This window comes from Chrysemys picta, chromosome 1, assembly GCF_011386835.1.
Source record: "Chrysemys picta bellii isolate R12L10 chromosome 1, ASM1138683v2, whole genome shotgun sequence".
Lineage (NCBI taxonomy): Eukaryota > Metazoa > Chordata > Testudines > Emydidae > Chrysemys > Chrysemys picta.
Window position 1 is genome coordinate 150,382,331 of NC_088791.1, and position 14,835 is coordinate 150,397,165.

The following is a 14,835-nucleotide window of genomic DNA, read 5'->3' on the forward strand; positions in this document are numbered from 1 at the left end:
TTTGTAGGTGACTGTGGGTCTCTATTTGCAGTGGTGACCTCAAAAGGCTGCTGTGAAGAGGGGCGGGGGTAATGGAAACAGATTTGCTCTGATTCAAATTCACGTAAAGTATGTCCTGATATGGCTTTAGAAGGTTCCCATCACTGGGGTGTTATAAGCTGTCAGCAGCAACTGGGTGGGGTGGGGGGAACCTAAACTGCTTCAAGTCCACTCCCGTGCCATTGGAGTTGAAGACCTGGTTTGAATTTGGCCCATTCTCTAAACCAGGGGAACTCCTCTTCTGCTCTGAAGAGAAGAATCAAACCCCTCCAGGTGGAAGGGCTCACATCTCCTTAGCCTCTGGAAGAAAATCAATGGGCAGGGTGTCCCCCAGCAAGCCCTATGTTAGTTAACAGCATTTCTGAGTGAGGGCTAGATCCACAAAGTGATTTAGATGCCTAACTGCCACTTTAGGTACATAAAATCCAAAATGTAGATCCTCAAAACCCTCACTCAGCTACCTCCTAATCTTGTAGGTGTCCAGATTCCCCTGACATCTAAAAATCTGTGGCTGAGCATGTGCACAGCTTCCTCAAGCTGGGCCCGAGAGCCCCAGGAAGATCCTCAAACCAGGCATTACCCCACTTGGCTTGATTGCAGGGCCTGAAATGGTAGGTGGTCAGGAACAGCCTCCCGTGTCCTAGAGGAGTGCTCTAACATACTGATAGGCTTGGGAGGATTAGACTTTTATTGGTAAATGTCAATTTCACCAACACACACACAGACTGATGAAAAAAATACTTCCAGTGATAACTAATTTATAGATAGGCAAAGTAAGAAAAATATCTTGACTTTAGGAGTTTGATTGAAGGCTATTTACTCTATTTTGATAGGTGGTGGTGACAATTTGTGTGAACAGCTAAAGCTTCAACTTTCTGAATTAACAGCAACTCTTATTTAATAATTGTCTGATACCCCCTAATTTTGCACAACTCTGAAAATGTAAATAGATAAAAATGCTTAAAAACAAATATTGCTATTATCCAGTGAAATTGTAAAAAAAAAATCCAATGCTGCCAAGCCTATTTGCTAAGCACTAGAGTCACTCATTCTCTGGCCTTAATGACCATTCCCTTATTTGTACAAAGTGGTAGGGAGCGTGGCAAGAGTCCTACAGCAGAAGATCCCAGAACTCAGGGGTCAGAGCACTCTTGTGAGAGATGTTAGTTCAAATCCCTGCTCCCCATCAGACAGAGGGAGATACTGAACCTGGGTCTCCTGCATCCCAGTCGAGTGCTCTTACCCCAGGGCTAATATGGCACCACTATCACTAGTTTTTGTGACAAGCCAGACAGACACCTAACTAAAGGAGAAGGGTCATGATGAGAGAAAGGTGCTTCCCTCCAACCTGGAACTAGATGCTCATGTCCCTTTGTGATGGCTCCCGTTTCAGCTTGCTGCCTCTCAAGGTTCCCATTCTTGAGTACTGAACGCAGGGCTGTGGATTCTACTAGGCAGGCACCCGAGCACCCGTTAGGCAGTGCAATGCTGAATCTAAGTTCCTTTGTGGATTTAGTCCTAGCTTCTGTGCTAAGCCCTGGCACTGACCTGCTAGAGCAGCAAAATGCTTTTCCTCTCTGTCACCAGAGGGGCATACATGTCCCTGAGCAGCATGTGTCTGGGCGCAAGGCTCTTGGTACTAAGCAGTCAGAGGAAATCCTCTGGAAATCCCCTGGTTTTAGTTCCCTTTGTTGATTAGTCTCCACCATTGGGTTTGTTCACACTCCCACGGTAGGAGACAAGTTCTCTACCTGGTAACAGACTCCTCCTGCCCTCTCCCCCTGCTCCCCAAGAGAGGGCTTAAGAGACCGTGGCAGTGCGATTGTGTGAGCAAAGCAGACACAGTGACCACACGCACAAGCCTGTTGCTTCACATAACTGTATGTATGGATATAGATATACGGTATATACACACTGATTTGATAGATAGATAGATAGATATATAAAATAACACCTTGTTTATAAAGCGACATTTAATTGCCACTTGCCCCCTTCCCACCCCACAAACAATAGTATACAAAATATAAAATATCTTAAATATTTATAAACAGCGCAAGAAAAAAATAGAACTGTACGAAAATAGTTTTTCTGAGGTTCCCCCCCCACCCCCCGCTTGGTGCATTTGGCAGGTTAATGTGCCTTGAGTCCGTAGCTGTTGAGGGGGTAAGAGTAGGCCCTGCCCAATACTATCCGGTCCCGAAGGAGCTTAAATAAGACGTAGTAGTTGCAGAAGAGGATGAGGGCCATGGAGAGGGTGTGGTTCCACTTCTCCGAGCGCAGCAGGGAGTACAGCTGGTAGCAGACGACGCTGCCTTCGATGAGGATAAGCAGGTTGAGCAGCCGTAATGGACGGTGAAAGAGGAACTGCAGGGGGGGGAAAAATCTGCATGTTTGTGGTTTGCTCTGGTAAAGAAGCTGACAGAGTATTTTTGTAGCGGTTGTAGGGCCTGGGGCATTGGGGTAAATACTCTGTAATGTCCAGATCAGCTGCTAGCCAAGAAAAATGCTCTCGCAATCTGGATTCCCTGCTTTGTAATGCGTTACTGTGCTGGAGAATGGCTAATGGCATGCGCTGCTGCTGTGGACTTGAAAGTGCTTTCAAGTTAGCTGAGCGCTGTGAGTAGAAAGCCCCTCTGCCCAGAACCAGCAGAAGGAGATTACCTTCCCTTCCTGAAATTTCCCTACCTGAAATCCCTTCCCCTTCCAACCCTGACTGACAGGAGAGTTCGCTCTCTGTGGCTCATTCAATATTGGCCTTTTTGCTGTGACTGCAAACAAGAGTGCCCATTTGGGACACAGCCACTTCACCCCTAGGAGCTGAACTGAGATTCACCCGTGTGTTAAACACGGGCCCCAAACAGGTGCATGTTAACCTAGGTGCACACTGCAACAGACAATACAGGCTCCATCTCTCCCTCCCACTCTGCTGAACTGCCAGGCCCGCAAAGTACCAGAGCAACTTTGAATTTCAATTCTTTTGCCATTTTCAGCTGTCAGGGCAGCAGCAGCTGGCACCAGGCCACATCTAGAATTAAACGTTTGCAAAACTACAGAGGGCCATATGTTTAAAACAAAACTACTTGAACCGAGAGAAAAGAAAATAAAGGGGACCTATAATTAGGAAAGAAAGCCAGGCCTTCTGGGGACTCAAACTAAAAGTAGTCCAACCACCTTAAATCTTATTCTTTGCTAGTCACTAACCTGCAGTTGTTTCAGTAAGAGGTTTAGCACCAAGAGTGCAACAAATCTATAAAGTATGTGTTTATAGCTGAAGTGGAGCTCTGTATCTAGTGCCAGTCTGCAGTGCACACTAGAAAACTTCAGAGGGCCCCAAGGGAAAGAGCAAGAAATTAAGAAAAGGGTGGGACCAGGCCCTGGCTTTGCTGGATTAAAGAATCCAGTTTATTCCTTCTGCCTGACTTTCAATTCAGTCTCATCTCAACCTGCACTGCTGCAGCGGTGCTCAACTCCGCCTCCCACTCCCAGAATGACACATCAGGAGAAGAGATACTTGCATAAAAGCGGGCGTGGGAGACGTCTGAAGGCACTGCTACATTGTAAGGCCCTACTGCCTTGTACAGGCATCGACTGTGTCGCACCAGCACGCCCTGTGGCCAGATCGTACTTTCTGACCAGCTGAGGAGAAAAAGAAAGAGACCTGCCATTAGCCTAAAGGAGTGGTGATAGTCGGGGGGGGGGGAGGGGGGTGGGCGGGGGGGGGGGTGTTGCCTAGATCAGCTCAAGAGCTCATGTCTCATGCGAGAATTTCAGTGCACCTGCCAAAAGCAGGTGAGTATCATTATTCCTTTCAGGGAAACAGAGACATGGAGTGGTGACAAGATCACAGAGGGAGTCTAAGATGAAGTCAGGAATAAGACCAAGCAGAGCCCCATTAATAAGGATGAGATGTCATGGAGGTCATGGATTCTGTGACTTCCAGAGACTTCCATGACATTTTCCACCTCAGCCCCGGGGCAGCAGGGCTGGAGCTCCCAGCCTTTAGGGGACCCCCACCAGCTCCCAGTCACCGGTCCCACAGCTCCAAGCCGTCGCAGGCAGCGGGGGGACCCTGGATCCCCGAGCGAGCAGGTGCTGGACCTCCTCACAGCAGGGCTTGGGCTCTCATCCTCCTCCCCAGAGTTCAGTCATCCCCTGTCAGCCCTCCCCCCACATTATTTTTAATAAAAGTCAGACAGGTCATGGGCTTCCATGGATGTACTGCCCACAACCTGTCTGTGACTTTTTCTAAAACGTGACAAAATCTTAACCTTACCCATTACCACAAGGTCCAAATGGCTCCCACCACAAGAACCAAGAGCACTTTGTATTAGTGTCAGTGGGGCTGTTCGGAAAACATCCCACCACCCGGTGTGAACTAACTGCTTCAGGTGGTGGCAAGAGCGTGAGAGAGAGTCCCAAGGGAACAAGAGCCAGCGCTGCTAGGGCACTGCCACGAGGAAGCTGACAGTGCTCAGGGGTGGGCAGTGCTGGCCCTGGCAGCACGGACAGAGCAGAACAGCCATGACCTTTCCATCTAATACTAGGAGGAACGGAGAAGCTTCCTCATTGTAAACCCAGCAGGCAAAGAACAGCCGCATCTTAGAATGCCCTTGTTCAATGGGGAGAGCGCACTGACCCCTCCCAGCCTGCACTTACATGTGCTGTGGGGCGTTGCTGTATGAGCCATGTTCTAGCTTCTGCCACTTGCCCAGGTGGGCGGCCGATCTGTGCAGCAGGTCGCAGTACTTGGGGGGCAGCAACTGCGTGGTGAGCATAACGAAGGCGTTGATCCACACCATGATGAGGTGCTCGCAAGACCAGCGCATGTCGTAGTATTGGGTGCTCTGCAAGAGACCGGATGGGAAGTTAGCACCACTGGCATGTCCCAGCAGAGAGCACAGGGGGGTGCTGTGTGCAACCAGCAGACCAGCTCCAGACTTCACAGGCATGCACTGCCAGGCCAGTGAGTTCGGAGGGTTACCACCTAGGAGACACCTCAGAGTTCCTTCTCCTGGGCCTAGAGGAGAATGGGCAGGGGATGATGCAGCCTGTGATGTACCTGTGCATCTCCTCCCCCAGCAGCTGATACCAGAAGGGTAGCTGAGCCATGGAGTGTACATGGACCTGGGTCGCGCCATAGACTGTGAAGCCCTTTCCCTTCATTGCAGCAGATTAATGATTAGACAATCTTAACAAGCTCCTGTCACACAACAATGGACAACAGAAACAGGGTTGGCTGTGGAAGTCTCTGATTTCTTAGTTAATAGACAGTGAACCTGGCACAATTTAGAGAACCAAAACACAGCCCCGGCACCAACACCTCAGATCTTTAGCTCAGGTCCAGACTTCCCTGCTGGCCTGTTCTACGACAGGCCGAACCAAACCCCAGATCCGAACACGCACACCCCAACCTTTGGCAAAACTTGGGAGGTGAACATGGCAGCTGGTGCCCACTTGTGGTATGACCACAGTTATCTGTCGGTCTGGGGAAGAGAATGGGGGTTAGTAAACGGGGAGGGGACCACGGGTGCATCACGTGTATGGCAATACCTATCCGCCAACCAGGAGCGGTACTAGTGCATTCCAGATGCAGCCACACTCCACCATCCAGGCTGCCAAAGGGGAGACAGAAAAAAGGGGATTAACCAGTAATCTGGCACGTCAACGATTTCGTGCAAAACTGAGGCGGCAGCAGCGATGGGGGGAAATGGGGGAGAGAGCGCCGGAGCTGGACAACAGCTACCTTCACGAAGCACAGCGGCAGGAAGGCCACGTAGTAGGCACTGAAGAGGGAGTTGAAGAGAACCTCCTTGATCCTGCGGTTGAAGTCCGCTTTCAGGCACTCCACCTCATTGCGGATGAGGTCCGGGGAGAGGGGGCAACTGTGGGTTGGGATGGCCGTAGGGTTATTGAACTGTTCTTTCAGGGACTCCCGCAGGAGTGAGAGGAAGTCTTTGGGTTTGACTAGGCTGCCAACGCCTGAGGTCCCGTCATCCACCATCTGATCCTGCACCAGGTAGCTGCAGTCCGTTGGGAGGGGCTGCGCTCTGCTGTCTTGGTGGAAGCAGCACAGGGGAACGTAGACACCGAACCTGTGGGAAAGGAGGGTGAGACGGCTGCTGTCCACACATGAGACCAAATGCCATCACTGAGCAGACACAAGCATGCTCCAGGGAGAACCCCACGGAAGCCAGTGCTGTCTGGTACTCAGAGCCCAATGGTCTCCTCCCTTCAACTTGTAAGCCTCTGCGTGGCACAGAGTTGTCTCTCTAAAATTCTTGGCTAGGAGACCCGTGAGCCCACCCACAGGCTTCAGAGGTTCAATAAACCCACTTACTACTAACAGTATATCCACCACTTCTCTCCATGGCTCCAGGGCTAATGGCTCCCCTCTCCTTCAGACCCCTCCCTCCCCCATTCCTACTCAACTGGGGCTCAGAAGCCAGGAGCTCCTCTATCCACACACCCCTCCAACGTGGGTCACAGGTCAGCAGCTCTTCTCCGTACAACATTCCCAACATGGCTGCTGTCACGCATCGCCCACCTCCACCAGGGCTCATGGCCCCGTCCTTTCCCCAAGATAAGGGCAATACTCACGGGTAGCCCAAGAAGAGGAGGTTGAGCACAGAATGGCTGCGGAAGAGATTGACCAGAGTCCAGCAGAGCACCCAACCGCACAGCGTGAGCAGCACCAGGCGCGCCATAATCAGTGCCAGGTAGTGAATCACTGACGTTGCGCCCACCTGAGAGGCCTGCAAATTCAAAACCCAGAAAAAAGAATTACCTAGTGCCATGGTATGACTATGTGGCAGGCACTTGAGGGGAAGAAAGAGGGTCAGCAGGATTCCAGCAGGAGGTGGAGTGACTGCTGCCCTCTTCCCCAGGAACAGAGATCTCCTTACATCACTGATGGTATGGGGTGTTGGGAGATAGCTCTTATATCTCATTCTTTTGGACAATCCAAAATATTAGTGACTATTTAGAGCTCAGCCTGAACCCACTTTAAGTGACAGGCCAGCACGTTCCTGCAGCCCGCAGTTTCCCACAGCTCCCATTGGCCAGGAACGGCGAACCACGGCCACTGGGCGCTGCAGGGGGCCGTGCCTGCTGACGGTCAACGTAAACAAAATGTCTCGTGGCCCGCCAGCGGATTACCTTGATGGGCCACGTGCTGAAGGTTTACAACCCCTGTGCTAGGTTATTCCTAGAATAGGGCCTTTTAAAGTTGAAACGCAAAGTAGGAAACAAGTATTTTGTTAGCCCTTTATTGCTCCATGATGATGAGACACATGTTGAGTTTTGAACATTCTCTCCCCCAACTCCAGCAAATTTACAGGCTGCAGTCTTGCAAGGAGAAGATAAGGTTGCAATAAGGGAATTATTTGTGGTCTCCAAAGAAGTCAGGGCAGATTATATTAAGAAAAATTTCTTAGGAGTCAGCAACTGAGCAGGCAATATAACAGATGTCTCAGCAAGGGGTTTCAAGGCCCCATCATCATAGAAATCCAAGAAAGGCCTAGGGGAGGTATTACTGAGGACGATATTCTAAGTGGAAATGATAGAACTCAGAGACGGAGAAGAGCTTTTGAGGTCCCACTTAATCCAGTCACCTGCTGAGCAGGGCAGGATTGCTCCCTCGTATACGTTCTCCAGCGCTCTGTCTGTCCCAGCTTTAACTATCCCAGTGGCTAGAGCTTCCAGCACTTGTCTTTTCACTTGCAAAACTGTTGGCGGCCCAAGCGATCTTTCCTAGCCCAAACATGGACCACTTCTGCCCTCAAATACACAGACACAATTCTCAGTGAAATCAAGGAATGTTGTGCTCCTGGGAGGCTTATGAAAAGCAACCAGAGCTGAAGAAGAGCAGGCCTACCAGCTACGCACGCTTCCTATTTCACTAACTTCTCAGCCTTTATTTTATACCCAACTCAGAGTTAGCCATGACCTTGAACTCTCTTGAATCTCTGACATTTCCCTTGTTTGGAAATCTCCTATTTTCCCCTCTAACATCATCAGAATTTAGCCTTGGTTGAACAACCTATTCTCTCCTTCACTGCCTCCTGACTCAACTATTGCAATCCCCTTCGCTGCTCCTCCCAAATGCCTGCAGCCAGATGACTTCCACAGAGGAAGTGAGACCATTTCACCTCCTCCCAGTTCTCAAAGAGAGAACAAAAAGGCCAGGATACTCCTGAATGCTACAGGGCAGGTGGGAGCCAGGAAGCAGAGCACAGCCCAGAGGTAAAGGGGGAGTTCCATGGGCACCAGCAAAGCAGCGTGCTCAGCCCTTCACACCCGTAGTGTTCCTCCCCACACATGAATTCACTCAGCTCACTAAAGACCTCTCTACGACCAGTATCTACATGTGGTAGAAGAAGCAACTGCAGACTGTTACCTCGGAGATGAGGGCCCACACCAGCCTCCGTGCCAGCATCACCGTGATGAACGCCGCCAGGTGGTAATCAATGAGGTGAAAATTCTAAAGGAGGAAAAGGAAAAGGTTTACACCAGGAGAAGGCACCAGTGAAACCTACCTGGCAGGCTGGCTGGAGGGGGAGAACCAAGAGCTCTGATGAGCAAGCACCAAGTCTGCCAGTTGTGGGGGAAGAGAAGCTAACAAATTCGTCACACTGAAGTCCCCTGGGGAGTGAGGAAGCAAGACATTCACTATACACAGGTCCCGCCTCCCTTAACTACTACAGCTTAAAAAGGAAACCCTGAGCCAAAGATAGATCTATAGTCAGTAGCATCTTGAGGAGCACTGCGCACAAATTCTCTTGGAAAGGTAAGATTACCAACCAGAAACAGGGTTTCCAAAATGCCATTCCCAGAATTCTGCAAGGCAGCCTGCCTTGTTCTTTAGGCAGCAATATGGGCTGTGGAGACTACAAGTTCCAGCAGGCAATACTCCAGCTTGATTTGAGAACGGTCATCTCCACAGGCCACAGCTCTATATTAAAGTTAACAGCAGCTGCAGTAGTATCAAATTAGATACAGCTTTTGGGCTCCTTGGAAACTGCCAATACAGTTGTCCAGTGGGCTAAGCCTGGGTGCCACTGAACTTGGTGTCTGGTACCTGGAAGTTCCTCGAGTGAAAGAGAACGTTTGGCTTCTGATAGGGGCAGAGATGACATAACTAAGGTAGATTTCACAGAGAAGGTCTAAGACAAAACATTCTTTTTTCACAGAGAAGAGTGATCAGGCCTGTACTGTAGCTGAATTTCAAACAAAGCGAAATAATTTCATTGCCAATAATGTTTATAGATATGAATACTGAGAAGTCAAATCAAAATCTCATGCTTCAAAGAAGGATTACCACCCACCCCATGTGCAGTATTGCTTAACTGACTAGGTGCATTCTGAGGAGGGTTGTCCTCCTTGGAAGCCTCAGGAATAAGCTATTATCCAAAGGCAGGATGCTCACCTTGCTGGGCTACCCAGTCTGACTCAATAGGGCAATGTTGGTGCTTAAGGCCTACATTAAACTCGGGAGAGCTGAAGTCAGTGGAGATCCACAGCTGTTATATATCAGTGTATCCGTCTCCTGTATCTATTCCTAACTCTGCTCTGTGACTCTCATGGAAATTCCAGCTATCTTCTTCAAGTGGTTTCTGTTGGTCTCAGTTGGTTTTGACTACAGGAGTAGCCACCCCACGAGCCAGGAGTCTAACAGACCCTTTGCTCCATTCCAAAACCAAGGTGCAAACTAGAACTGGTAAATATCAGATCAACATTTTCATCTACAATTTCCGCTAAGGGACCTTGCAGGTCAACTAAAGGACTAAGTCTCTTCACCTCTATAACCCTACCGGATTGGCGGATTGTGGGGCTTATTTCGCTCACTTATGTCAAATGCTCGGCGATCTCTGGATTGAAGAAGGCACAAGGAGAAGCTGTGTAATGGGGAGACACGGGCTCTCTGCGGATAGGTGTGACACTCAGTACCTCGGGGGAACACCCTGCACCCCCATGTTCATCCTTATAATATAATTGTGTGGTATCCAATGCAAAGTTTGTTATCTCGGATGTCTTCAGAAGGCTCATGATGCACTGAGCATTGTTGTTGTAGTAATGTCATAGGTTGTAATTTCATGTATATAGTTATAAGGCTGAAAATGTGTCCTCATGGCTTAAAACAAGCCCAGGCAAAACTCTCCAGGAGCAAAGGGGCAGCTCACACCTCATCAGGCCATGTATGGGACAAACCCAGCCCAGCCTGACAGAAACAAAGGACACTGGCCTAGGCAGCAACAAAAGATCTGTTGGACTCTCGAGTGGGGTCACTCCCCTTCCCTTGGTCAGTCTGGAACTGCGATGAGGTAATGCTCACCTGACTCGAGGGGAAAGGGGGGGCGCAAAGCCAAGAGGGAAGAAACAACATGATAAAAGGGAGAGACGTTTGCCATTCTCTCTCTCTTCCACCTCCATCTACAGACACCACCACCAAGCGACTGAAGTGCTGATCAAAGGGGAGAGCCTGGCTGAAGGGCAACCAGCCAGCCTGTGGTGAAAAGCATCTAAATTTGTAAGGGCACTGAAAGTGTTAAAATCAGCTTAGAATGTGTTTTGCTTTTATTTCATATGACCAAATCTAACTTCTTGTGCTTTGACTTATAATCACTTAAAATCTATCTTTTGTAGTTAATAAGTTTGATTGTTTATTCTACCTGAAGCAGTGCTTTTGGTTTGAAGCATGCCAGAGACTCCCCTTGGGATAACAAGCCTGCTACATATGAATTTATTTGTTAAATTGATGAACTCATAAGCTTGCAGTGTCCAGCGGGCATAACTGGACAATGCAATACGGAGGTTCCTAGGGTTGTGTCTGGGAACGGAGATATTGGCTAGTGTCATTTGGTTGCACAATCCAAGCAGCGGCTGGCCAAAAGTGCTCACTCATGTAGCTGGGAGCAGCTTACATGCTACAGCAGGGGTAGGCAACCTTTCAGAAGTGGTGAGCCGAGTCTTCATTTATTCACTTTAATTTAAGGTTTCGCGTGCCAGTCATACATTTTAACGTTTTTAGAAGGTCTCTTTCTATAAGTCTATAATACATAACTAAACTATTGTTGTATGTAAAGTAAATAAGGTTTTTAAAATGTTTAAGAAGCTTCATTTAAAATTAAATTAAAATGCAGAGCCCCCCGGACTGGTGGCCAGGACCCAGGCAGTGTGAGTGCCACTGAAAATCAGCTCGCGTGGCGCCTTCAGCATACGTGCCATAGGTTGCCTACCCCTGTGCTAGAGGCTGTGCGTGAACAGCCAGGCAGTGGGGGTTCTCACAGCAGAGCAGGGTAAGGCTGGCTCCCAGAGTCGAGGATTGGAGTGACCTAGCAGATCACCAGTCCAGAGAACACCAGGGAACGTCACAATGGGGAACTCACCAGAGAGGTGCAGGAGGCAGGGTGATTGTAGGGATACCACCAGACAGTCTTGTAGATATTGATGTACTGAATAAAGAGGGCCACTAGCAGGTAGATGAAGAAGAGGAATTCAAAGAGAAGGCTCCCGTCCAGTGGCAGGTCAGGGATCCGGCAGTGACGCACAGGCTCTGGGGTGATCAGGGCCGTTATGGGAGGAGCTGAGAGGCTGATTGCACTACCATTCCTGAAACAGACAGACGCCATTAATTGTAGGGTCAGCATCCTGTACTGCCTCAAGCTGCCTCCCTAAGGTTTCAGGGTCATTACTGAATGCTGTGGGGGCATGGGATTAAGGAAAGCAGAACCCTGCTGACCAGAGTTTGCATCATTCACACATCTAGCAGAGGGCAAGTAGATGCTCCCTACTCATCTTAACACGGTCGACACCCTTCCCTGGCCTCTTCCATAGATGCCTCTCAACTTCTCCAGGAGGTCAGAATTATTATTACCATTTCACAGAGGAGGACTAAGGCATAAAGAAGAGAAGTTACTTCCCAACCTCATACCCTAGTGGCAGCGCATCTCCCCTTACACACACTTCTGTTCTAGCTTTCCTCCCACCCCGCAGCAGAGGGGGAATCACGCCTATGCTCGGACACATTACAGTGATTCCCCAGTAGCGCTGCAGAGAACAGAGCAGAACGGGCTAGGATTGCACAGTTCTAGGATTCACGGCCCCCAATCTTGCTGCTGGGGAAACAGATGAGAATTGTGCCTTCCTAGTCTCTATCACTCTGTCCTTTCCAGTGACACAGGAGGAATGCTATGCTTGTGAAAGGGCCACAATTCTCCCATTGGGACAGATATTAAAATGTAAAACAAATAGGAAATGGGTCAGTCAGTGGCACAGCAGGGGGACAATCTAGGAATTCCCTTCTAACCACAGACCACACTCCTTCGGAGAGCCAAGAATAGAATGCAGGAGTCCTGGGTCCCAGCTTGTGCTCTAACCACTAGAGCTGCTCCCTCCCAGTGCCACTGAAAAGAACTCAAGGTTCTGGTCTGCCAATCTGCTGCTTCAGCCATTAGGTAAGACTGCTTCACAGACCTTAGAACAGAACACAGGCTTCCTGGTTTCCAGGCTTTTGCTCTAACCATTAGAAAACACTTTCTCACTGTATCATAGTGTGTCTTGCTGGCCATACTGTTTTGTCCTCACCTGTTTCTCAGACCAGTGCCGTTGCCACAGCTCCCGCCAACCAAAGTCTGGAGAGAAGGCAAAGCTGAACGGCTTAGCTGCTGCCGACTGGGTCCCCTCCTTCCACCGGGCATGACCAGGAACCGATCCACTTCCAGTGCCTCCAGCAGGCTCTGCCCTGAGACCCAGACAACAACCCCAAAGCCTTCCCAGCTCTGCAGGGGAGAAAGCAGGGGAAGGGGAGGGGGAGAACAGTGGTGTTAACTAAGCTGTAAACTTCCAGTGATCCACCTCACAGTTGAAACCAGGTCAACCCATCCACATTTATTTGTACAGAAACTTCTGGCACACCTGAGACTCCTACCAATACTCTGGGGCCAATGACCCCTTAAAACAATCTTAGGTCCCTTGTCTGCCTGAATAAATAGGATGGAACAGTGCTTACAGGTAAAGGCATAGTTCTAATATGTCTGAATGTTTAAGAAGTGATTGTGTAAATGAACTGCCAATGAACAGTATAACCTTCTGTTGGCTGAGAAGCTGGACAGATGATCTCTAGTCACTAAGCAAAGAAGAAGTATGTGCTCTAGTGTAACAGCAAGAATGAAATGAACCTCTCTTTGCTTCAATGTAAGAAACTGTGAAAGATGTGCTGTTCTCCATAATTTTCTAAAACAATTTACAGTTGGAAAACAGTTTTTGAAGTTGGTGGATAATGAGGCTCTGTGTACACTGGACTTCAAACAGTGTCAGCTATTGACTAGTCTACAGCTAGTGTTAGCAAACAGCATCTCACTCTACACTGGCAAAGAAAACCATCTTACTGCATTGCTAGCAAGAGTCATGTTTAAACATGGTTCTAACTAAAATGGTTTGATTTCCAGAACAGACAGGATCCTAAGGTAGAAGATATATGTGTGTGTATATCTCTCAAGTGTATTGTAAGGTAGGAAACAAAAGTCCAATAGTATTAACCCCAGAGAGATGTGAATGTCTTACAATCACTCTCCGCCCTTTATAAAAGCAAGCTTTTTTAATGCATGTGAACTTACTAATTTCTTTAAACTGAAAACTAGCATGTGTTTACTTTTTTTTTTTTTTTTTTTTTTTTAAAATCGATCCATAGAAACTGTGAAGCTCAGATTTATAGTACAAAGCTGGATCTTCTGGCGCAGCAGTCACCAATTCCATGATTATTGTTTTTTAAAATATATCTATGACTTATCCTTACAGGATTTTAGTGGGATTTGATAGTTAACAGATAGACAAAATGTGAGTGACAGCTGTAAATTGGAGCCTCAGTCCTGCAAGTCACTCCATGTTGGCCAACTTTCCAGGATCATGATCTCGAAGGTGAAACCCAGACTAAAAGCACACTGACCTGTTTGTAAGTTTCCGAAAAAGTGTACCTTCCGATAAGTTAGAGCAAGAACTGAGCCTGAATCAAAGCCCTGCATCCGAACACCCCAAACTTCTAGGAAAATTTGGATCTGGCTTTAAAATTTGCAGATGGCCCCTCTCTCTAATTATAAGCCAATTATCACCTCCTTTAAAATCCTAAGTAGTCACAGCTGGCAGAGATGCCAAGAAGTATGTTGAGCGAGTCATATCACTGCCATCATGGACATAGCTTACTGAAGAGCCATTCCACCCTAAACATGTCCTCAAAGAACTTCCATTTTGTATTAAAATGTCTTATGCATACTCTCCAGCTGAAGGCCAATTTTCATAAAGTTTCAACAAGATCGGTTGAGCTGTTTTTGAGATGACTATTTTGCATGTGCCTCTGTAAAGGTGGCCTGCAAAAATGAGGGGGGGAGGGGAGAATGTACTAAAGACCTCCCCCCTTTTTTAACCCGTTTATGTTTGTACAGTAGAATTTCAAGTTTTGTCTGGAGTGGGAGAAATTATGGTGCCTGGAGAACTAGTGAAATGGTGACACAGCTACAGCCAAGAGAGTGAAAGTTGAGCAACCTGGGCTGTGAGAGAAAGTACTTTTTTTTTTAATTGTTATTTATTTAAAACTTTTTTTGGTTAATATCAAGTGAACTGTAATAACCAATTAACATTGTGAAGAATTGAAGCCTCTTTGCCTTTTCAATTCATGCATGAAAACTTGCAGTAGTTTCTTTAGACCTTTTAGAGTTCTCCAGCAAAATTAGGGAAGGCTAGACTTGAGGTTTCTGATATTTTAAGGTAAAATACAAGCAGAAAAGAAACGACAGGCTTTTTTAA

The 14,835-nt window shown here is 48.0% G+C and overlaps 1 protein-coding gene across 2 annotated transcripts in view; it reads right to left on the reverse strand.

The window, feature by feature from the left end:
- Positions 1-1,904: 1,904 nt before the first annotated feature.
- TMEM39A (transmembrane protein 39A) overlaps positions 1,905-14,835 on the reverse strand; it is a 29,337-nt gene continuing 16,406 nt past the window's right edge. For both annotated transcript variants that reach the window (XM_005292667.5, XM_065572971.1), the window contains 8 exons: positions 12,622-12,815; positions 11,424-11,646; positions 8,435-8,518; positions 6,637-6,791; positions 5,783-6,131; positions 4,696-4,883; positions 3,555-3,675; positions 1,905-2,403 (listed from right to left, as the gene is read on the reverse strand). In XM_005292667.5, the coding sequence (XP_005292724.1) occupies positions 2,170-2,403; positions 3,555-3,675; positions 4,696-4,883; positions 5,783-6,131; positions 6,637-6,791; positions 8,435-8,518; positions 11,424-11,646; positions 12,622-12,734 (1,467 nt within the window). In that variant the 5' untranslated portion in view covers positions 12,735-12,815 and the 3' untranslated portion in view covers positions 1,905-2,169. The remainder of the gene's footprint in view (positions 2,404-3,554; positions 3,676-4,695; positions 4,884-5,782; positions 6,132-6,636; positions 6,792-8,434; positions 8,519-11,423; positions 11,647-12,621; positions 12,816-14,835) is intronic.